The sequence below is a fragment of the Mytilus edulis genome, chromosome 12, assembly GCF_963676685.1.
Source record: "Mytilus edulis chromosome 12, xbMytEdul2.2, whole genome shotgun sequence".
In the NCBI taxonomy this organism is placed as follows: Eukaryota; Metazoa; Mollusca; class Bivalvia; order Mytilida; family Mytilidae; genus Mytilus; species Mytilus edulis.
In genome coordinates, this window is record NC_092355.1 from 72,162,301 (window position 1) to 72,186,393 (window position 24,093).

General features: G+C 32.2%; 1 protein-coding gene across 2 annotated transcripts in view; it reads left to right on the forward strand.

The window, feature by feature from the left end:
• LOC139499079 (NPC intracellular cholesterol transporter 1-like) overlaps nucleotides 1-23,702 on the forward strand; it is a 46,458-nt gene extending 22,756 nt beyond the window's left edge. Inside the window, exons 10-23 of one of the 2 annotated variants that reach the window (XR_011658095.1) lie at nucleotides 822-936; nucleotides 9,016-9,143; nucleotides 9,824-9,958; nucleotides 10,435-10,524; nucleotides 10,969-11,159; nucleotides 12,558-12,682; nucleotides 13,241-13,367; nucleotides 13,959-14,017; nucleotides 14,464-14,605; nucleotides 15,517-15,748; nucleotides 16,542-16,655; nucleotides 18,663-18,825; nucleotides 19,712-20,483; nucleotides 20,871-20,988. Coding sequence is in view for 1 of the 2 variants with exons in the window: in XM_071287751.1 (XP_071143852.1) it covers nucleotides 822-936; nucleotides 9,016-9,143; nucleotides 9,824-9,958; nucleotides 10,435-10,524; nucleotides 10,969-11,159; nucleotides 12,558-12,682; nucleotides 13,241-13,367; nucleotides 13,959-14,017; nucleotides 14,464-14,605; nucleotides 15,517-15,748; nucleotides 16,542-16,655; nucleotides 18,663-18,825; nucleotides 19,712-19,965 (1,875 nt within the window). In the remaining variant the exon portion in view is untranslated. Of the gene's footprint in view, nucleotides 1-821; nucleotides 937-9,015; nucleotides 9,144-9,823; nucleotides 9,959-10,434; nucleotides 10,525-10,968; nucleotides 11,160-12,557; nucleotides 12,683-13,240; nucleotides 13,368-13,958; nucleotides 14,018-14,463; nucleotides 14,606-15,516; nucleotides 15,749-16,541; nucleotides 16,656-18,662; nucleotides 18,826-19,711 lie in introns of both variants that reach the window. The other variant, XM_071287751.1, reaches the window with a different exon arrangement.
• The last annotated feature ends 391 nt before the right edge of the window (nucleotides 23,703-24,093 follow it).

The window sequence follows — 24,093 nt, forward strand, 5'->3', positions numbered from 1 at the left end:
GGGGGTTATTGCTTAAAACTTCCTCAGAAACTATTTATGATTATTGCATTTAAAACTTCCACACAAGACGTCGGGCGTATCATGCGCTCATGGCGCAGCTGTTTATTGATCTCGTTCGCTACGCTCACTCGACTAAAAGCTTCATATTATGTCTCGCAGCTGATATTTTACGATATCAATATGCAGATAACCTGATAATCGGTACCAACTTTATAATTGATTGTGAATTGGATGGAGAGTTGTCTTATTGGCACTCATACCACATTTTCTTATTTATATTATACATGAAACTCAGGTGAACTGATTTCAGGTGAAACTCAGGTGAACTGATTTCAGGTGAAACTCAGGTGAACTGATTTCAGGTGAAACTCAGGTGAACTGATTTCAGGTGAAACTCAGGTGAACTGATTTCAGGTGAAACTCAGGTGAACTGATTTCAGGTGAAACTCAGGTGAACTGATTTCAGGTGAAACTCAGGTGAACTGATTTCAGGTGAAACTCAGGTGAACTGATTTCAGGTGAAACTCAGGTGAAATGATTTCAGGTGAAACTCAGGTGAACTGATTTCAGGTGAAACTCAGGTGAACTGATTTCAGGTGAAACTCAGGTGAAATGATTTCAGGTGAATCTAAGGTCAATCTCATATGAATTTTAAGTGAATGTATCAAATTATTTTTTTTTCACATGAATTTTCAAATTTCACAGTAGCTGAACAAAATCATGATGGGTTCTGTGAAACATTTGAAGAGATGATAATGAACATTTCTAATTAATTGAGAATGATCATTCTATTTTCTAACATTCAGTATTTTATTTAACAGAGAGATACGAGATTGAGAGATGAGAGTTTAGAAGAACAGATAGGTAGAATTGTAGGGAGAGTGGGGCCAAGCATGTTGTTAAGTAGCTCAGCCGAATCCATTGCATTCTTCTTAGGTAATATATAAATATTTGTTGTATTAAAAATTTTGTGACTGCTTATAAAATACCAGGGATTAATGGGAAAAAAGATTTAAAAAACAAACCATTAACATAATTAAAAGCAGTGGTTACAGTATGAGGACAGTGATCTGTCACTGGGTTGTACAGAATTTTGATATGATTAATTAAGGAATAGGAAAAGTACAATTAGGAGATAACTGTATTGTATTTTAAGCTCCGAAGGCATCAATTGGGGATTTGATGGTCGCAAATTAAGTTTACTGGCGACGCGTTAGCGGAGACAGTAATTGGGTATTTGCGACCATCAAATCCAAAATTGATGCCGTCAGAGCTTAAAATACAATATTGTTATCTCCATTCTAATGAAACTGACAGAAAACAACGTTAAAACATGTATTTAAAATCTGTCATATGCCGTCTGCGCTTGCGCGTACGTCCCATAGCATCAATTGTCAATTGATGCTATGTAAGAAAGTGACGTTATCCAATCAAAATGACCGTTACAAACGTTGTTGCATTAGAATTTTTATTTGTTCTTTCGTACTTAGAATTTTCATACCTTTTGAATTTGAGTATTGATTGTTTATTTCGAATCTTCGACTGCTGTATATTTAGTGAAAGTAGTAGACCATGTAGACATAGAAATTTTATAAATGTCTTTCAGTTTAGAATTTTCCTTGGAGTTTGGCATTTTTGTTATTTTACTATACAAATGTCTAATTATCTCAGTTGACAAAGTTAGATTTCATCAAGCTATTGATGTTTAGAAAATACATCTTTACAAGACAGAGCCTCGATGGAAAAGTATTCTAAGTAGTCAAACTACTGTATCACTAGTCATTCAACACTGAGGTTGTGAGTTTGAATCCCCCATGGGGGAGGTGCACTTGACTCCAATTGACTAGGATTCTCTGCATGGAAACTGATAGAAGTCTTCCCAAACTGAGATAAAATATGAAAATTTTCCGAAAATAAGACTATATAATATAAATACTTTAATATAATTAGAATAGCATTATTTATCTATATTGATGTAATATTTATAATATTTAGTTAACGACTAACAATATGCAGTTTATCTACCTGAAGAATCCCTGAATTTCTGGTACTAACGAAACAGGGACCTTCACTGAGATAGCTGTGTCAGTGGAGTAATTGTTAACAGCGAGCAATACTGTTGTTGAATAAAAAAAAAAAAAAAAAAGGATTCTCTGCGTTTTCCTATGAAAGGTGTGTGGTTCTCTCTGGGCATCAATGTCTTCCTTTACCAATAATTAGTGCTGAATGCCACAAATAGCTCAATATTGTTGAAGTGGTGTTATACACCAATCAATACTTTAATATAAATCTCAGGGTCTCATCAGTTTTAAATACCATGCTAACATTTGATAAAAAGGACTTTAAAAACTTCTGATCAGTTGTGATCTGTTATTTAATCTCCTGAACTTTTATAACCTTTGATTATCATTTCTTATCTAACACAAAAACAATAAAATAAATTAAATATTAGTCTTGTCAAGCACCTGTCATAATTGACCCTGTCAGTTTTTACATTCCTATTGATATATGAAGATAACAAAGTTTGTCAAAAGGTCCAATTCTTAACATTCATATACAAGTACATAAAATTTATTTAAAATTTTAAACTCAAATATCTACTATTATTTTTCAGCTCATAAAATTGTACTGTAATCAAATCAATATTTGCATCACAGTTTTGGAAATTAGGCAGTCGCTCAGTGGGTCCCTACTTTTGCCGATCTCAACTTATATTACAAATGTGGGAACAGACGTCAGGTTTAAGTTTGAAAATCATCCCCCATTCATAAATTGACCTTTTTTACTTATTCGTAATATCTCCCAGCTAATTTAGTATTTTGGATTCATTTATTATCATGGATATATGATCTCATGGCTTTCCAAAAGTCTGCATTAAAGAATTGAATGCTTCTTTTTGTAACTAAATTTATTGGGGTGTAAAAGCGTTGACCGAAGTACATTTTGTATGAAGCGTGGAAGCGCTTCATTCTAAAAATGTATGCACGGTCAACGCTTTTACAACCCTATGAAGTTACAAAAAGAAGCATTCAATACTTATAATGTTAGCTATGATCATGAAAACACAAATTTTATATATTTTTTTATTTCAATTCACCTGTGCACTTTTTTGTGGAACCATGTGTTATCATGAATGATAAGTTTAATTGAGTGATGCAATTGCTTAAGGAATAACATGTGATGTGCAGTTAGCAAATCAGAATGAAGTATTATAATGAAACATACATCTAATGTAATTATTTAATCATACATCAAATTTGCAATTCTTTGAACAGTTGAATTTGTGTCTTCCCTGTAACAGCCAAATCCACAAAAATTGGGAATCCACAGAAGTCATAAAATCTGAGTAGAGTAAAAATAAAAAAAATTATCTGGGGGAGGGGAGGGAATTGGGAGTAAAATGGCAGGTTGGAGCAGCAAAAAGGGAATTGGGGACCCCCTGTCCACTCCACTAGAACACCCAGGTACAGATTTTATGATAGCATTGATGTAGGAAATTTTCCCTGCTTTATATCTAACCTGTTATGCTTTAAATCAATCTAATCCACACAGCTATATGACTTCATCAAAGTGAATGAGTTATTAAACACTGCATGACACAAGTTTTTTAAACTTCGATTATGTTTGATCTTTTATTCATTTTATCAGTTTAAAATTAAATAGACAGATGAATATGAGATTAAGTAAATATTTGATTTATCGACAAGTGTCAATTGATATTATCAGTTGCCGATCAATGAGGATACGACTGAAGTCAGGAAATATAATCGGATTAGCGCCCTTTAATTTAGTGGTTATCAATTAAAATGATTTTAAATTTATTTGAAAGTTGTATAGCTGTAAATTTAGGATTTTTGTTTTATGAAACATTGATTTTGTTGAAGAAGTCTTAAATTGCAATTAAAATTTTGAATTTTGAATTCTTTTTGCTAATTACAAAAAATCAGTATACTTCAAGCGTTAAAAAGTAATGAAAATAGATGGTATATATATTGTTTAAAGACTGAAAGTAGTATGCCTGTAAGGTCCGGAACAAAACAGAACATATCTAATATTTGGCAAATGTCCAATGTTAAAGTTTGTAAATGTATTTATTTAACTCTATAATGTTCTGTTAGCATTTGACTGGGCAATTTTGTTGGTCTTTGTAACAAAATATTTTCATCAATTTGATAATTTCTTTCGTAATTTTGAATTAGGTGGCCTGTTGTGAGCACAAATTTCTGCTGTTTTTCAATTTAATAATATATTTCGTAATTTTGAATTATGTAGCAAAAAAAATAAATGTTGCATTGCAGAATTTCTGCGCTTATTCAATATACCCTCATTTTCCAGTGGCATAATTGTAAAACTATAATGTCTATTATTTTGGGAGGTAAAGAGGTTTATTAGTTTGATGAATGCACATGTGAGAAAGTGAGATAGAAGGATTTTCATTTGGCTTTTTATGCCCCATTTATAGGGACATTATGTTTTTTGGTCTGTGTGTCCACTTGATCGTTTGTTCGTCCGTTTGTCCATTTCTATAAATGTCTGTTCGTCCCTCCTTTCAAATCCTCTGTCCCACATTAGGTTAAAATTTTTTGTCACGGTAGTTTTTGATAGGTTAAAGTCCAATCAACTTGAAAGGTCATTCATGTTCCCTATGATATGATCTTTTAAACAGTCCACTGAACATAGAAAATAGTAGTGTGCAGTGGGACATCCATGTATTATGGACACATTCATGTTATTATAAAGGATTAGTATATTTACTTAAGAATTGAATGCTGCTTTTTGTAAATTTATTAGGGTGAATTCAAAATGTACTTCGGTCAACGCTTTTACAACCCTATAAAGTTACAAAAAGAAGCATTCAATACTTATAATTACAAGGGGTACAGCTTAGGGTATAGAACAATGTTTGATTCAAAGGTCTTATTCCTACCAGCAGTAAAACCGTTGTCAATGAGGTGTGCAGGAAATTTTTCCTTATGTCGCAACAAGAATCCTGCTCCATTTTCACGAATGTAACCTACTGAATTAGACTATTTACTGGTTTTTTAATAACATGAGCAACACGACGGGTGCCACATGTGAAGCAGGATCTGCTTACCCTTACAGAGTACCTAAGATCATCCCCAGTTTTTGGTGGGGTTCGTGTTGCTTATATATAATAGTCTTTAGTTTTCTATGTTATGACATATGTACTATTATTTGTCTGTGTTTTCCTTTTTTTGCCATGGTGTTGTCAATTTATTTTTGATCTATGAGTTTAAATGTGACCCTCTGGTATCTTTAGCCCCTCTTCCATGTACAAGTATGCATGCAGCCAAATCTGGTCAGAATGGGGACATTAAATCTGATGCCTTTATCTGCATGATTAAAATCCATTTGCCAATGGATGGAAGAAAAACAGGCCTCACCACCTGGGGCTCATAAACAAATGTTTTTTGTTATAAAAATGTTTCCATCAACCATCCTTCTTCTTCATTTATTTCCGTTCTCTGTTAGCTGCTCAATCCTCGTATTTACTTTTTTTACTCCTGATAACATGCATCTTTGTTACAGTTTGGGGTCCTTAACTGATAGGATTTTAGTAAATGAGAAAATTAAGAGGATTGCATGAGTAACCAACAGAGAATTGAAAGAAATAAAGAGATATTTTGATAAAAAAAAAACTCCCCTTTTTTATGTTTTGTTATTTAAAAATTGTATACATTTAATGGAAAGATAATTGAAAGAAATGAAGATGTCTTTTAATAAAAAAAATCCCCTTTTTTTATGTCTTCTATTACTTAAGATTGATCATGTTTATAAAAAATTGTAAACATATTTAAAGGAGATGTGAATACGATAGTTATTTGAGTACATACAATTATATTAGAAATGAATTCATGTTTAAGTACATGAGCATCTACTTACACGAGTGTGTATTTCCTTATCACTATGTTTTAACATGACCCATATTTTTTACCTTGTTTTTAAAGCAATTGCTTTTATGCCGTCGCGTATGGCCATCTTTGTGACCCAGATCAGAGACTCCGCCCAGATCAAGCCATAGTATTTTGTTAAACAGGCTCCTTGTCAGTCATTCTTTAACACCTATGTATGTTTTCTAATGCAATACATAGCTTGAAACTTTAAAAAAAAGTTAGTGGATTTAAGAAGTTTCAGAATATGTTCTTGTAGATGTATTTTTGTATTTAAAGGGTCAACCGTTTGACTATCAAATAACATAGAAGTCCGAGTGAAAAAAAGTACATTTTTATAAATGCGATTCCGTTTTCCGCCGATCGTATGATGTTTCAACAAAATATGGATTCATTTCAGTTGTTGATTTAGTATTGAAAATTTAACTGAATTATCTCCTAATAAATACGGTTTTTATGTTTAATTTGTGTTTCTTTAAGAGGTCAGGTGCTCTTGTTCATTCATAAAATTATCGTTCATTCATACATTTATCGTAAAATCAAAATCACTACACAGGTTAATGCGTAGTGTCAAATTATTACCTGTAATCTAAAAATAGACAAACTTTATTTTCGCAAATAATTTAGCGGAACGAAACCCTTGTTGAAAACACATAACAATAAGTTCTTTTTCCTTTTCTGTCAAAACTCCGTAATATTTATCGACCACCTTACTTATGAAATGGACCCGTCCAAACGTAGTAGATGCCAAGTCGGTCCAGATGAAGAGATATTTACAATTTGGAATTTTCTAGTTTATTAATACATAGATTGAAAAAAAGTACGTCTTTTTAAATATCATGATCAAAACTGGGTTTGCATAACAAATGTCAGATGAAACCATTATCCTCGTCTTTTCAGTGAACAAGTCTACTACGTTTGTTGACACTCGACGGTCCACCGTGTTAGCAATTTTATTTCACATGTTTTCGAAATATTGAAGATCATGTTTCGCAATGTTTCCTGAAAATTGATAAATATCAAAGCAACGTAGAGCTGTTTGTTCTTCTTCGTATAATAAAATTGAGAATGGAAATGGGGAATTTGTCAAAGAGACAACAACCCGACCATAGAAAAACATACAACAGCAGAATTAAGGTCACCAACAGGTCTTCAATGCAGCGAAAAATTCCCGCACCCGGAGGCGTCCTTCAGCTGGCCCCTATACAATATATATACTAGTTCAGTGATAACGATTTAATGTCATGTTTGTCTGTGATGACCCCCCTTTTCGGGATTGCATGAGAATTGTAGTTATCTCGTACCCACATGCACTTGTTTCTATCCATAGGAAGGTCGACTATCCATATAAAACTATTTATATGGATAATCGACCTTCCTATGGATAGAAACAAGTGCATGTGCTCGTACCGCATCAGAAGGACACATATCAACTGAGCAATAATGTTTGGAACTTAGTTTTAAAAATGATGACAAAGTAACATTATGAAAATATTTTTATTAAGCTGAAATATACATTTATTCTTTACATGTTTATGTCTTGTAAGATATTTTATTTCTTTCCCGTTTTTTAACATTTGCGTCTGGAAAGTTGAAATGTTTTAACTTAATCATTTGTGTTAATGGTTAAATATAAATTAATAATGAAAATTGTTAAAATTAAATCAATAAAGGAAATTATTGCCAAGGAAGTTACAAACACTACCAGGGGATAATCCATGATGATTTCTTTTTGAGTTATATGTTTCAGCACATGTATATTTGACCCCAACTTTAGCCTGGTAAACGTGTTGTCTCCTTGTGAAATATAAAACATATTAAAAATGACTTTCTGCTAAAGTCTTTTATTTATATAAAGTTAAAACCTTCTTACTTTTAACTAGACAACACTCATGTCAGGTTTAATTCTTGTATATATGTGGATGTCCGATGAAAAATAAAAGTCTCCAAACATTAACATGGCAGCAATTGCTTTTACAGCCTTTAAGGCTTTGATTTAATAGGGGTATAGATATTAGATATGTTACAGTTCAATAAACACAGTTGCATTTTAAACATTTTGAAGGCATTATTACTTTGTAGTATCATTTTTACAATGTAGGTTAAGCCCGATCTGATAAGGACATCTGATACGAAAAAAAAGTTCAATACGATTGATTAGATTGTTCCCCCTTGTTCATCATAATATCTCATCTAATTATGTATGCAAATATAACAAACCGTTAGTGAAAAAAGTTTATTAAAATTATAGGTATAAATAAGCGAAGAACTTGTTATCTATATATACCTGGTCCGGAAGCTGGGCAATCTCCTTATTTGGTAAATGTTAAAGTTTGTGTAAAATAAGCTCTGCAACATTAGACCAGGTTATATTTTTTGGTCTTAATTTCCCGTGAAAAAACTGAAGAAGCTATTAAACCGAGATTTAAAGCTAAAACTAACACTTTTCACAGAATAAAGAGAACATTTTTTATATAACAATATCAAAATTCTTTCAAAATAATAGAAAGTTGTATTAAGATTGTACTTGACAAATTCATAGTTCATATATCAAGATGTCCTCATCAATTTAAGTGGTCACTTAAAATACCACTGGGACCTCTTTATTACAGGCAGAATTAAAGTTTTGTGAAGTGTAATTCAATTTGGCAATACAAACTCTTCATTGGGCCATATAAAATTACTTAAAGACCCCATATTTTGTTTATTATGGTCATTATCAATTATAATTATTTTGAGGACCTTAAACTTAGAGTAAATTTCAATAGGGAATCACTGTTGAATTTTGCATGAGTAAATGCGATTCAAATATGTATTTGGTTACATTTTCATTAGCTGGAAAGAATTGGCAGATAAAGTATCAGCGGAGTTTTTGGTGATCTGTACTTTTTAAATTTAAATCTTTCCAGCCATTTAGAAAAAAAAGGGGGGGGGGGGGGGGGGGTCCAACCCAGGATAAAGATGGGCTTCCAACTGTATGTCCCAATTCAAATGTGTTTGTCGTTTGAAAAAGGGAGGATTACAACCCCATGGAACCCACCTTTATCTCTGCCACTATATATCTTTACATATAAATCTTTAAACTTTCATCTTTTCTCAACAGGTGCCCTAACAGACATGCCAGCAGTTAGAGTTTTCTCCCTTTATGCGGCATTGGCTGTTTTATTTGACTTCCTGTTACAGATAACAGTATTTATTGGACTTATGACACTGGATGCCAAACGACAGGAGGTAAGTGCTGCCAATCTCCTGTAATAATCAGTGAAAAAATTATAGCTAGCATGGACAGGTTTCAATCTCCAACACTTTTTAAACTTTCTTGAAATTACTGGCATATGCATAAATAGTCAAATGATGAAACCAGTAAATATCTTTTAAGCCTGAAAATTAAAAATTATGCCAGCATATGTTTGTAACAGGAGCTGAACACAAATATTGGATGAGATTTTAAAAGACAATAAAGAATCACAATGTTAGCCAAATTGCACATGTACCGGTACTTATTAATAATTGATAATAAACTCACATATGTAGTCAACAAAGCATCATGGTTCATTTAATGTGTCAATTGATCAATTCCTGAATAGTCACTATTACAGGATTCCAGTTTTGCTGGTAATTGCTGTGGTAAACTTTCCCTTAGTAAACTTGAGAAACAGGAAGGAATGGCCGTTTTATGTGATTATCTCCCCTTTATTTTACAGGATTCCAGATTTAATGCAATTTAGTGTTTTAAACTTGTCCGTAGTATCTGGAGAAACAGGAAGGATGACTATTTTATTTTATTATCTCCCCTTTTTATTCACAGGATTCCCGATTTAATGCAATTTAGTGTTTTAAACTTGTCCGTAGTATCTGAAGAAACAGGAAGAATTGCTATTTTATTTTATTATCTCCCCTTTATTTTACAGGATTCCAGATTTGATGTAATTTGCTGTACTAAACTTTCCAGCAGTAAACTAGAGAAACAAGAAGGATGGCTATTTTATTTGAACAAGAATTTTTATGCTCCTTTTGTTTTGCATATTTTTGTTCGACCATTTATTGTAAGTATATAACTATTTCGAATACGAATCAGAATCACATCCATCAAATTAAAGTCACATGTGAAAAAAATTGTTATTACTAATGCATGCAGTTCTGACTACCCGTAAAAAATCTGATTTATACTATAAGTTTTCTTGAATTACTAGTGAAAATAATAAATGAGGACCATAATAATATTGGTCAGGGTTTTAGTTATAGTTTTGAGGAAACCCAAATTTGAAAAGACTCAAAAGTCTTCTGAACTACAACATACAGACTTTAATGCAAGAACATTTAAATATCTAAAATTTGAACAGCCAACTATTACCAGTATGTCTAGATATATGTCCAGAAATAAAATGCAGTGATTGGGGGAAAAAAAGATATTAGAAATTTGATGACTTTAAATTAAAGCTTGAGATATAATCCTATTGAGAGAATTGGAATTCACTCTTTTATAACAATAATAAAAATGGTTGCTCTATATTCTTTTCAGGTTGTAGTTTTCACCCTGTACTTCTTTGGCAGTGTAGCTGTTCTACATAAAATTGGTGTTGGTCTTGACCAGAAACTCTCTATGCCTGATGTAAGTTTATAGATAATGATGACCTCTAAAATATAAAATTTTTGAGGATTTTTGCACAGCCTCATTTTCACATGCTCTCTACAAGAGAGAGGAGAAAGATAAATAAGGGACATTCAAACTCAAGCAAACAAATGAACTGACAACGAATGCCATGGCTAAAAAAATATAAATCAGAAGACAGACATGTGGCACCTGTCGTGTTGCTAGTGTTAATACAAACACAGTAGGTGACATTAGGGAAAAGTGGACAGGGTTGTAGTTGTGACAGTTGGAACATATCTGTTGCCATCTGTGAAATGGATATTCCATAAGGGTCGACCAACTAGTGATGACATCCATAAAATTTACGTAGGAATGATTCAAAGGAATGTTGCTATATAAAAATGGAAAGTTCCCAATTCGTCACCACCATATCTGTTGTATCCTTTAACATTATTTTTGCAGGATTCCTATGTACTAAACTATTTTGGTAATTTATCTGAGTACCTCCATGTTGGTCCACCTGTATACTATGTTGTTAGAGAAGGACATAACTATACATCTTTAGATGGTGAGAATGCTCTGTGTGGAGGAAATGGTTGTCCTCAGGAATCACTGGTCGGTCAGATCTATACTGCCAGTAAACAGGCTAACTAGTAAGTATTAAAAATAGTGATAAGAATCTTGTCATTCAAGTATTGCTTAAAAGTTAGCAATAAATCCAGGCTTACTGGAAGTAAATGTAACTTGATTGCCTTGTTGGAGAATTGTTGGCAAGCCAGGTCGGCCTAAAGGAGTAAGTTCGGAAAGGGCCATATTTGACCCCAATTATAAAGTTCATAGTTATAAGACAATAATCTTTTTAAGTTGCCTTAAAGACATGTGAGAAAGTTAAACAGGACTATTTTTGTCAAATTTTAATTCTAACACGTTGATTTTTACATCCCAAAAAGGTCAAGATAAGGGATTTTGGTGAAATGTGATAAAATCAGCTGGATTTCAACCAAATCAAGGACCAGGAAACATAGAGCGCAGGCGTCGACAAACTTAATTTTCAAATGAGACATGTGAAATGTCTTCGCAAACACTATTTTAAAAGATCTTTGTTGTCGACGTATGCGCTCTATGTTTCCTGTCCAATAATCTATGGAAATTTAACCATTTTCATTGATTTTTTCGTGAAAAATCAATATGAGTACAACTTGTGACGTCATAATGAAACGCAGAAAGGTAAAATTTTCAACAAAATGGCTTATTTACTATCTAGTCATTGTATTAGCTATAATTTATTGTGATATTGGTCAATAAATCCGAATTTGAAATTTACGCTCAAAAAGGGGGCCATTTTAGGACCTTACCGAACATACTCCTTTTTAGTTAGTTTTTACAGATTTCTTACAATACAGTGACCTAAATCCTACAGACCAGATTTCTATTGGCCATATTATACCTCCTTGTGCTCCTGTACCACCTATGCATGTTTTTATAATAGTTAATACCTACCGTTATGGAGTTGCCATCATAAGACTCCCAACCCCACCCAATTCTGCTTACTTTTCATGCATTTCCGATTTTTAACTCTAAAAAGCCCACTACAGTTGTCATATTTTCATAAACACACATTTTAGAAGAGAATTGCATTGTTGAACTCCCTGCTGTCTAGACAGTTCCGCTAGGGCAGTTCTTAAAAAATATGGAGGGTCATAATGATACGGGACATAAAAAAATTGTGGTTGCATTCATAACTGCAGGCAGATTTGGGTGTGAAGGAGTAAAGTTAATTTTAGAATATATTTATCATTTTATTTTCAGTACATATATAGCCCAGCCAACATCCCCTTGGATAGATGACTTCTTTGATTGGTTGTCACCTGGATAGAATCCACCCTGTTGTAGACTGTTCCTTAATATATATATACCATTTTACTTTCAGTACATATATAGCCCAGCCAACATCCCCTTGGATAGATGACTTCTTTGATTGGTTGTCACCTGGATAGAATCCACCCTGTTGTAGACTGTTCCTTAATATATATATACCATTTTACTTTCAGTACATATATAGCCCAGCCAACATCCTCTTGGATAGACGACTTCTTTGATTGGTTGTCACCTGGAGGGAATCCACCCTGTTGTAGACTGTTCAATAATGGTAGCTTCTGTACTGCCACTGAACCAGGTAAGGGAGATAACTCTGATATTATATACATTCAGAACTTTTACTAAAAATTATCTTTTTCATACAGTTTGGTATTAGTAAAAGTAGTATTTATAAATCTACTTGTTTTTTGCAATTGGTTTAATTTTCAAAATTTATATAATATTTATAAGAAGATTTACATTCTCATAGAAATGGACTGGAAAGCATATCTGACCATTTCATTGAATAAATACACCAAAAATACCAGGCTTATAATTTTATATGCCAGACAAGCATTTGGTCCAAAGTACAAAATAATCTTTATAGATACAGGAAGATGTGGTATGAGTGCTAATGAGACAACTCTCCATCCAAGTCACAATTTATAAAAGTAAAACATATTAGGTCAAGGTACAGCCTAGGCTCAAACCAACCAGCAAGCTATAAAGGGCCCTCAATCAGCTCAAATGATAAAAGTTAAAAGGCCAAGTAAAGTATGAATTAAGACAATTAAGGAAATTTAAAAAATGTTTTGTCAAGCAAAATGTGAAGTTGATGTTTTATATTTAAAATTCGAGTTGTAATCTTTGTTTTCAGTTAATTCCAGTTTAAGTTCAGTATGTCCTGTTAAAACTTTACCCGATGGAAGACCTTCAGAAGAGGATTTCACCAAATATTTACCCATGTTTTTAAAAGATAATCCAGGAGTTAAGTGCTCTAAGGGGTAAGATTTGTATAAGTAAAATATTTTAGTGTAAAGATATTTTATTAAAGAAATCATTATGTACTTTAGCTACAAATGTAAAGACTTGAATTTGAAATTTACAAATGATTGAATAATTTGGATGAGGAAACAAGAGAGAGCAGTGCTCTTATATAAATTAAAAAGTAAAGTCATGAAACTATGTTTAAAATTTGTTATAGGGTAAATGTCAGTAAGACAATGAAGCAACAAAAAGTACTCAAAAACTTATTTGGTCAAGTAAAAGTAAAAAATTGACAAGCTTCAAAACAGATCCTCTGCTAACCTTCTCTTCTGAGTTGTTAATCAGGTGTTGTCAAATTATCAAGTAAGCTGTCCGTTCTAATATGTATTGGATTCTAGAGGGCGTACACCTCCCCTTTTTTTTAATCGGAAAATAGATTTTTTTCTACATAGCCAGGGATTTGTCAAAATAATTTGGCTTGATATGCTTTGATTTATTCTGACCATTTTACATGATTATGTCCACCTTTTATTGAAACCATGGATCCACCCCTGATATTGTATGTATTATTGCCTTTCACTATCTTAATTTAAACCTTTATATTACAGAGGGCATGCAGCTTATGGTAGTGGTGTAAACCTGATCAAAAATAAATCAAATGTTGGAGGTAATTGTCTTAGTTTAGACTCATCCTCATCCCCTCAAAACTTGATATTCCAGGGGTTTAAATTAGCGGTGGTCTGAGGTACAGGACCTATAAGATTTACATTCAGACTTTCGATTAGGTTATTAGCTGCACCCAACAAACTTTCAATTTTCAAGTAACAGAAAATATATATGATGAATTTCTGTATCTTTCATTGATGTACAGCGACCTATAGCTGCTTTAACCTCCTTTTTTATTGTTTTTGTGTCAATCATAATTTTTATGTGGCCCAACTGATAACCACGTTTTCCTTTTGTTACTAAATCTTAAAGGTCAAAAGCTGGAATAAGACAAAAAAAGGTAGGGCTGGACAAAATATTTTTGATACCCTGAACAGAAGCCTGATTTTTCAGAAAACTTTTTAAAATATAAGCAATCCTTCTAAATAAAATTTTTATCTTTTCTAGCGACCTACTTTATGACCTATCATACGATACTGAAGACCAGCGCTGATTACATTAAAGCTTTGAAGGAGGCCAGAGCCATAGGAGATAACATCACAAAAACAATGCAGATATCACAATCAAACAGCAGTGTTTACCCGTATAGGTTTGTAGAACCAACCAATTATCGCAAGCACATAATTCAACCACTTTCTTCAGTATAAATATATGTGGTATGAGTGCCAATGAATCAACTCTCCATCCAAGTCACAATTTGTAAAAGAAAAACCATTATTGATCAAAATACAGCCTTCAACACTGAGCCTTGGCTCACAGCAAACAGCAAGTTATAAAGGGCCCCAAAAATTACTAGTGTAAAACCATTCAAACAGGAAAACCAATGGCTTAATCTATATAAAAAAACAAGGAAACAAGAAACACTTATGAACCACATCAACAAATGACTACTGAACATCAGATGAAGGAATGTATGCATACTTTGCCAAAACAACAAAACTTATATAAAGATATTCACGAAAACCCAACTTTGGCATAATCCACAAAAAATTGGTACAAACTAAAAATAAATGAGTCAACAATTACTCGTTTTCAACCTAATGATTGAAATCAGTTGCAAAATGCATCTTTTATCAAATATGTCAGAGTAAGATGTCACAAAAAAATAATATTTTATGTCAGCAACATAATTACCTCCCCTGTAACTGTACTGTTTTGCCTTAAGCTACTAAACTGAAGTAAAAATCTTATCCAAAATGGAACTAATATTAAATTTAAAAAAAAACCAACATTTTAACTAAATTTAATGTGACTGAGGCGCTTTTCTTGATTTACCTTTAATTCATTAGGACACTCACAGTCAAATATTTTAAATATAAATGGTCATCATATGTATAGAATAACTAAACAAAGAATCCAAATAGAGAAAAATATTCAATGAGTGACCGAACAACACATTAATACACAAGTACGCTGTGTTAATTATCGGTGTTGTTCTGTCATGAGTTTGGATATTTTTCTCTATTTGGATTCCAATGTAATATAAATTTTTATTTTCAGTGTTTTCTATGTATACTATGAACAGTACCTGACCGTAGTTGATGACACAATATTAAATCTGGGACTATGTCTGGTGGCCATCTTTGTTGTCACTTTCATTCTTCTTGGATTTGATTTTATTTCTGCATTGTTAGTAGTCCTGACTGTTCTCATGATTGTGATAGATATATGTGGAATGATGTATCTATGGGATATTGACCTCAACGCAATTACACTGGTCAATCTGGTTATGGTGAGTAAAATTATAAAGAAAATTATTTAAAAATTGGTGGACAGTCTCATTGGCATTCATAACCACATCTTCTTATTTTTATATTAATATTTTTCACAAATATATGATCAGAAGTCACTGTAGGGCTGATTAGTTAATTACCTATGGGGATGATTCAAAGTTGTGTGAGCAGACTGCACAAGTCTTGCAATTGATGCTTGTGATTGATTATTTGTTGGTTGCTTAACGTCCAGTGGCAAATATTTCATGCATGTTCAGGACAAGATGCTTGTGATGAAACTCATTGAATACAACTAATTAAATAAAGATCTGAAATAAACACTAAAATCCCATATGACAACTGCCAAATGTATAATGTTAATATAAATGAGAAATGACAAGTTAAGAGTGCCTATGAGACAAGTCTTCTTCCATGTCACAATGAATAAAAAGCTAGCAATTATAGGTCAAAGTTCGAACTTCAACACAGAGTCTTGGCTGACACTAGAAAGCAAGCTATAATGGACCCAAAACTATGTTAAATCTACCTTAAGGATATTCTTTGATACACTATTATTGAATTTTTTTATGATTTACTTCATATATATAAATCCTTAAAGCATAAGTCTCAAAAAATTAACCTTATTTTAAATGTGATAAGTGTTTTCTATGCCATATAAATCAATTGGTTGTTAAAAAAATTACCATCAATTGAACAATTCTCAATTCTCAAAGACCTATTCATGGAAACAGAGGGAAAACAGAGTTATCTCCCTTGAAATACTGTTAAAATGATTATATCTTCCTATTTCAGGCAGTTGGTATAGCTGTAGAGTTCTGTGCTCACATTGTAAGAGCTTTTGCTATCAGTCTAAAACCAAGCAGAATAGAACGAGCTGAAGAGGCTCTGGCTAATATGGGGAGCTCAGTAAGTGTTAAATAAGATTCTTATCAAACTGAGAATGAGTTGATGAGACTCTAGCTCATGGGCAGTTCAGTTAGTGTAATAATAACATTGTTATCACACAGAGTAGAACAACTTAGAAGGCTCTAGCTCATGTTTGCAGCTCAGTAATTTTAAAATAACATTCTAATCAAACAGAGTAGAATGAAGTTAAGAAGCTCTAGCTAATATGGGGAGTTCGGTGAGTGTAAAATAAAATTCTTTTCAAAAATAGTAGAATGAACTGAAGAGGCTCTAGCTCTTATGGACAGCTCAGTAAGTGTACAATAATATTCTTATCAAATAGAACAGAATGAACTTTAGAGACTCTAGCTCTTGTGGAGAGTTCAGTTAGTGTATGATCAAACAGAGGAGAACGAGTTGAAGAGGCTATAGCTCTAATGGGCAGCTCAGTAAGTGTAAAATAACATTCTTATCAAAAATAATATAATGAACAGAAGAGACTCTAGCTTATATGGGCAGCTCAGTAACTGCAAAATAATATTCTTGTCACACAGAGGGTAATGAGCTGAAGAGGCTATAGCTCTTATGGGTAGCTCAGTAAGTGTAAAATAACATTCTTATCAAAAATAATATAATGAACAGAAGAGACTCTAGCTTATATGGGCAGCTCGGTAACTGCAAAGTAATACTCTTGTCACACAGAGGGTAATGAGCTGAAGAGGCTATAGCTCTTATGGGTAGCTCAGTAAGTGTAAAATAACATTCTTATCAAACAGGGGAGAATGAGTTGAGGCTCTAGTTCCTATGGGAAGCTAAGTGAGTGTAAAATGAAATTCTTGTCAAAAAGAGTTGAATGAACTGAAAAGGCTCTAGCTCTTATGGGCAGCTTAGTAAGTGTGCAATAACATTCTATATCAAATAGAAAAGAACAGGTTAAAGAGGCTCTAGCTCAGTTTTTGTTTGTCACCTGGATTTGTATCATGCATACCTGTCAACCTCTGAAAATGAAAAGTCAGGTCATGACCTGCATTGAGAAAAAAAATCTCAGGTCATAACGCGTACGACATTTTGCGGGCTCAATTGAAGAACAAAAATATGTTTACATATAATTTATATAGTCAATATGTATATGAAACAGTTAGAACATGTATACAAGTTTATTTCAGACTATTGTTATATTCCATAGTAGCAGACTTGGCATTCTTTAAAAGAACTGCACTTTGTTTCAGTTCATAGCAATGCAAATGTGTATTCATTTTACAAGAAAGAAGAGCACACAGTGTATCCTTATTAAGATCAGCCCTAAACTCTGTAGCTATTTTCTTTACTAAAGAAAATGCCCTCTCACTGTCTGCATTGCTGTTTGGCAAAACCAGTAATGTTTTAGCAAGTTTTGACAAAACAAAAAATCTTGGCTTGTTAATAAAAATGTCATGCAACTTGGACATTTCTCCCCAAAATGTACCAATGTCAGTTTCAGGGGAAGTGCAAAGTGGAAGTTCATCTAATGGGGTCAACTGATAGTCACTGAACTCATCTTGTAGCTTTGTTGTCTCTTCATATCGTTACGTAGCTCAGGTAAACAACAGTCCTACATTTTGACTTTTGGTTACATTGAAAAAGACCGATAAAACCGAAGGTCGTATTACTTCTAAATACCGGAAACAATTCCGGTCAGAAATCCGGGTGAAACGGGTAATGTTAGAAATTCCCGGGACCCGCCGGGTAAAGAAAAACTCCCGGGTGAGAGGTGAAAATAACGGGTGTCACACGCAAAAAACGGGTGAGTTGACAGGTATGATCATGTTAAATATAATTAACAAAAGTTTGTAAATTAAGTGATTGTTGCATTAATCTATATTTCTTTTTTCAGGTAATTTTGTTGTGATATAAATGTGGGATAAAATAATTATTTCTCTTTTCAGGTAATTTTGTTGTGATATAATGTGGGATAAAATAATTATTTCTCTTTTCAGGTAATTTTGTGGTGATATTAATGTGGGATAAAATCATTATTTCTCTTTTCAGGTATTTAGTGGTATAACCTTGACCAAATTAGGAGGGATTATAGTTTTAGCATTTGCTAAGTCACAGTTATTCCAAGTATTTTACTTCAGAATGTATTTAGGAATGGTAGTATTTGGTGCGTCACATGGTCTTATATTCTTACCAGTATTACTTAGTTATATAGGTATGTATACAATACACACAAAACTTACACAGATCTCTAGTTAAGGTGGCTCGTGGGTACAAAAATTTTAGCAAAAAATTAAACCTTTATTTTTTCATTACAAATTTTATTTATTACACTACTAGTTGTTACTTTATGATATGGTACAAAAAACAACCCAAAAAATTTTGGTTTGGCCTAAGATGACTTTAAAAATTGAAAAAGCTCCAAATTATCTCCCTTTGGTGCAAAAATGCCATTTTTTTGCCTTAAATTTGAAATATTTTTTTAACTCATCGGTGACCTATATTTTTTATTATTGTTTTCAAATAAGCTGTACATAAACTAAATAATTGTAAAATTTAAGCGATTTCTTATATTAGGTTATTTTTTTATTTCGATATTTCCTCTTTTTCTCCTATTAGTTCAACAGAAAAAAAGGACATTAACAAAAATGTATGCTTCTGCCAGAGGCAGATTTTAGCTTAAATGAACGGTGACCCCATTTTTTTATTTCATTTTTCTTTTAAGTATATGATAAAGTTCATTTATGAAAAAATAAAGCAAAATCCTATATTAGAAAAAAAATTTCATTTATACCCAGGAGCCCCCTTAACCCATTACTGTTTGTTATTGAATAAAGAGAGAACTCATTCACTCAAGCAATCTTTAATGACAACATATTTGACTTTGCATATTTCAATCAGACAGGGGCATCTGCATCCCATGGACACATTCTTGTTTTGTTACTGGAAATAATCTGGTTCGTATAGATATTAAAGATAACAATTTGGCAATTAGAATCATGCCCAAAAAGCACATTCAAGTGAATAAATGAAAAATAATAGTAATATTTTTCCCATTATAAAAATGCTGCAATATATATTTCTGGCTTTTTATTTTTTAGGTCCACCATTAAACAAAGCCAAATTATACGAGGAACAACAAAAGAATAAATCACAATTCATAGACTCCAGTGGCAAAGAATATGACGAACCAGCAATTCACTCGTCACAACGACATTTAGTTTCCGACAATCCACCCGACTACTGGAAAGTGACGGGAAATAACACTAGTAACAATGGACACAATGCTTATGAAAATTGTGGATTTAAACATACAGAAGTTGAAAATCATATGCCTCCTTCTACCAGATTATAATAATGATAAAAAAACTCTTTCTGGAGGGTCATAATTTGGGTACCTTCATGATGTAGAACGGTAAAAATTCTTGCCACCTGAAGTTAATGGCAATTTTTGGTGCATGTCGATAAAATGTACACTTTCTATTAGATGATAACAAAATCAGCTGATTTTTGACAAATCACAGTAAATTTTTAAACAATATCACGCTAACAGTGACTGAATATGACCATTTGATGCCTGACAGTAAAGAGCATTCCTACCCTCTTTCTGTCAGTTTCCATGCAGTTACCCATTAAAAACTATTATGAAAAATAAGAGATGTCTAATTGTTTTAAGTCTGTGTCGTTTGGAACATATACTTTGACGCTTATCAATGCTCAAAGGTGGATCCAGGGTGAGGGGTCCAGGGATTGGAACCCCCCTTTTTTTGGAAGATCAATGCATTTGAATGGGAACCCCCATTTTAAAAATGGCTGGATCTACCCTTGATGCTGGATATAAAATGGTACTTTTCAACTGAAACATGCATGTATGTTTTTCTATGTTGTGATGTTATGCTATTGTTTCAGAAAAAGGGAGAAGGTTTGGTACCATTAAAACGTTTAATCCCGCTGCAAATGTTTGCACCTGTCCTAAGTCAGGAATCTGATGTACAGTAGTTGTCGTTTGTTTATGTAATTTATACGTGTTTCTCGTTTCTCTTTTTTTTATATAGATTAGACTGTTGGTTTTCCCGTTTGAATGGTTCTACACTAGTAATTTTGGGGCCCTTTATAAATAGCTTGTTGTTCGGTGTGAGCCTAGGCTATGTGTTGAAGGCCGTACATTGACCTATAATGGTTTACTTTTTTAAAATTGTTATTTGGATGGACTCAGTTGTCTCATTGGCACTCACACCACATCTTCCTATATCTATGTAGTCTATGAAATCTATTTATTTAGGTACAACAATTTTGAGCACTTTTTGGTGCATTTAATTATAAATGTCATTTAAGTGACATATATAAACGATTAAATTTAGAAATGGAAAAAAAAAAATACACATTAGTTACGTTCCAATTCCAGTTATATGAACAAAATGCCAGTCATATGTGATATGTTATTGAACATCATTAGCATTGTAAATAATATCCATTTTCTATTTATTAATTTTTCTATTCATTGTACATTTCTTAATTGGCATCTCCTCAGACATCATAACATTAATACATCAAATACAAGTTCATCAGCTTGAATAAAATTGCCATTTGAGAATCTAGAAAAATAACAAAAATACAAAACTCTGAAGAAAATTTAAAATGGAAAGTCCCTAATCAATGACTATATAGGTAATTCATGTCAGAATTTTCAGAATAATCTAATGCTTTCTGGGTAAAATTTCAAAAACAAAAATAATCTCATATCATTGGTTGCCATTCAATTGATTAGGAAATGCATTAACTGTTAATCACAACATTTTGCTGTACACTTTATTGTGATAATATTACCCAGAATGCATTTGCTTCTGAAACAGTAAATTATATTGATCCCCACATCATATTTTTTTTTCACAGGTATATATCAATAAGGTTAAAATATATATTGTAGTCGTCTTTTTTAAATTTTCATTAAAATTTCACCATAATGGTGTATAGTTGTTGTTTACCTGTGATGTTTGTTCTCTGTCAAAGGGAGGTAACTTCTCTTTGCACAAGTAAGAAATTCATACCACAGTTTACTATAGAACTATCATGATATTTTCTGTTGCTCATGTTTTAGTATATTCTACCTGTCTTTTGAAAAAATTGTATAAAAAACTTGTTTATTAGACCTGTAGGTATAGTGTTGTATCAAAGCAACCTTTTTTTTGAGATTATTACTTGAAAGAATTTTTCTTTTTCTCTAAGGTAGCTTACTTTATTGCTTTTGTGAACTGAGATTATAACCATCTGTAACAAAGATATACGGTGGATTCATTTACTTTCGTGGATACCAATTTTCGTGGATATTTAATTTCGTAGTTTTACAAAAGACTACATACAAACCTATAGAAAATTTGAAATTAGTTGAACATTTAAATTCATTGTTCACCTGTAGACACGAAATCCACTAATATTTGTATCCAACGAAAAAATAATGAATCCACAGTACTGCAAATTGAGAAATTATTGCGATGTTTTGATTATTGTGAAAAATACAACAGGGTTATAATCTAAACATTTTGAAATATTTTATATGAATTAAAAAGGATTTTTTTCATTTTGCAAAAATTAAAATCGCATTATAGTCTAAAATGATAAAATCGCAATAATAATGGCACCCAATAATTTCTGAATTTACAGTATTTGCATATTATAGCTCAATTGTTTGTAGTTTTTTATTGTAAAATTGTCACCAATATTTAGTTTTTATAAGATATAATTATAGTAAGAGTTATTCCCCTTTGCTTCCAAGTTGGAGTTCAACATGCATGACTTGAAGGGTAGGGTAGGTAGGGATTTTATTTTTGTGTTGCCCAGAACATGAGTCAACAAGTTTTACCCCCAGTTTTACCCCCAGCATGGTAGCCTATAGAAATAATTCAACCTTAAATTCTTGTACATAATTGCATAATCTGTTTCATTTATAATCTGTGATAGTTGTTAAATTTCATGTTCATACAGTATTATAATGGTCATTGGTGCTCAATTTCCTTTACATTAGGACAGTCAAGATAAGATGCATGTGTGTGAATGTGTTTATATATGCATCTCTTCTCAAAACTAGGTATGTGCCAGTGTGGCCTACTAGTTTACAAGTTTTTGTCCTCTTTTCAAAAAATTCACATGTCACATTATAATGTTTGCGTCCTGAATATGTATTTAATATATCACTGGACACTAAACAGCCATCCGTCATTCATCATCATGATTTTATAATATGCTTGAAAGTTTTGCATTATATGTACAGAACAGTTATATTTGTTTGGATTTTGAAGTGAATTTTGTGAGGTAATTGTATGAAAATTAATTGTTTTTACTTTAAGGAATCTGAGTTATACATTTAAAAGGATGGTTAGTCTTTAAAAACAAACTTTATTAAATTGATTCTGCATATTGGAAAACATTTAAACAATTAGAAGAATTTAAACAAAAATGAAAAATAGATATAAATTTCAGATCCCTGATGTAAAAATAGTTGTATAAACTTAACTTAACTAATGATAAAAAATAAGTTTTGAGAAACCTCATTTTTGGCTAAAATGTATATTTGGGTATAAAATTTTATTCCTAAATGATATCATGTGTGAAAAAATATAGTTGCCCCCTTCAGAAACAGGATGCTCACAAAATACATAGCGATTAAACAGATATATTCATTGTGCAAACATCCTAAATCGATTTCTGTTAAAGATGAGAAATTTCTTCAAGATAAGTGAAACCCCATGAACATAAATTGCTTTGTATGCATTTTATCTGTGCCTCAAGCAAAATGTGCAAGTGGACCCTAATGCTGGTTGTCATTTTTTTCTTTTGTATTTATATATGATAGAGAAAATAAGACATTTTGAATATAATATCTAAAAATTTGGTACTAGTTAGTAAAAAGATACACTAGATTGGAAAATCAGGTAAAAGTTTGAGTATGAGTTGGCAAAGGTTAGATTTGACATGTTTTATTTTACTTGTTGTTTAAGAATGTGTGTCCAATTTTTAAGAATTTATTTTAGTTGCTATATAAGTGCAATTATTTTGTATTGTGTGTTTTATTTTGAAATAAAAATATTTTTTAAACTCATTATTTGATTTTTCTTAAATATTTATGAATTAAAAGATGTGGTATGATTTCCAATATGGGGTCAGACAACTCTTCCACCAAAGACCAAGTTATTTAGAATGTTAGCAATAATTAAGTGATTCTACTTTCAATAATGAACAAAACCTGTACTGCATAGCAAAATAGGACATTTTAAAGGCCCTAAAATTACAAATGTCATAAAGAAAGCTATAGAAAAATTAAATTCAGCAACAAACGACAACCAATAAATTTCAGACTGGACAGACACAGACATAATTTGACAAGGTTAAACATGTTTGCTGTCAAACTTTCTATAACCTGAGACAGTGATGTTACAGCACAGTATGATACAACACACTATGAAAACATTTGAATGGGGCTTAACTC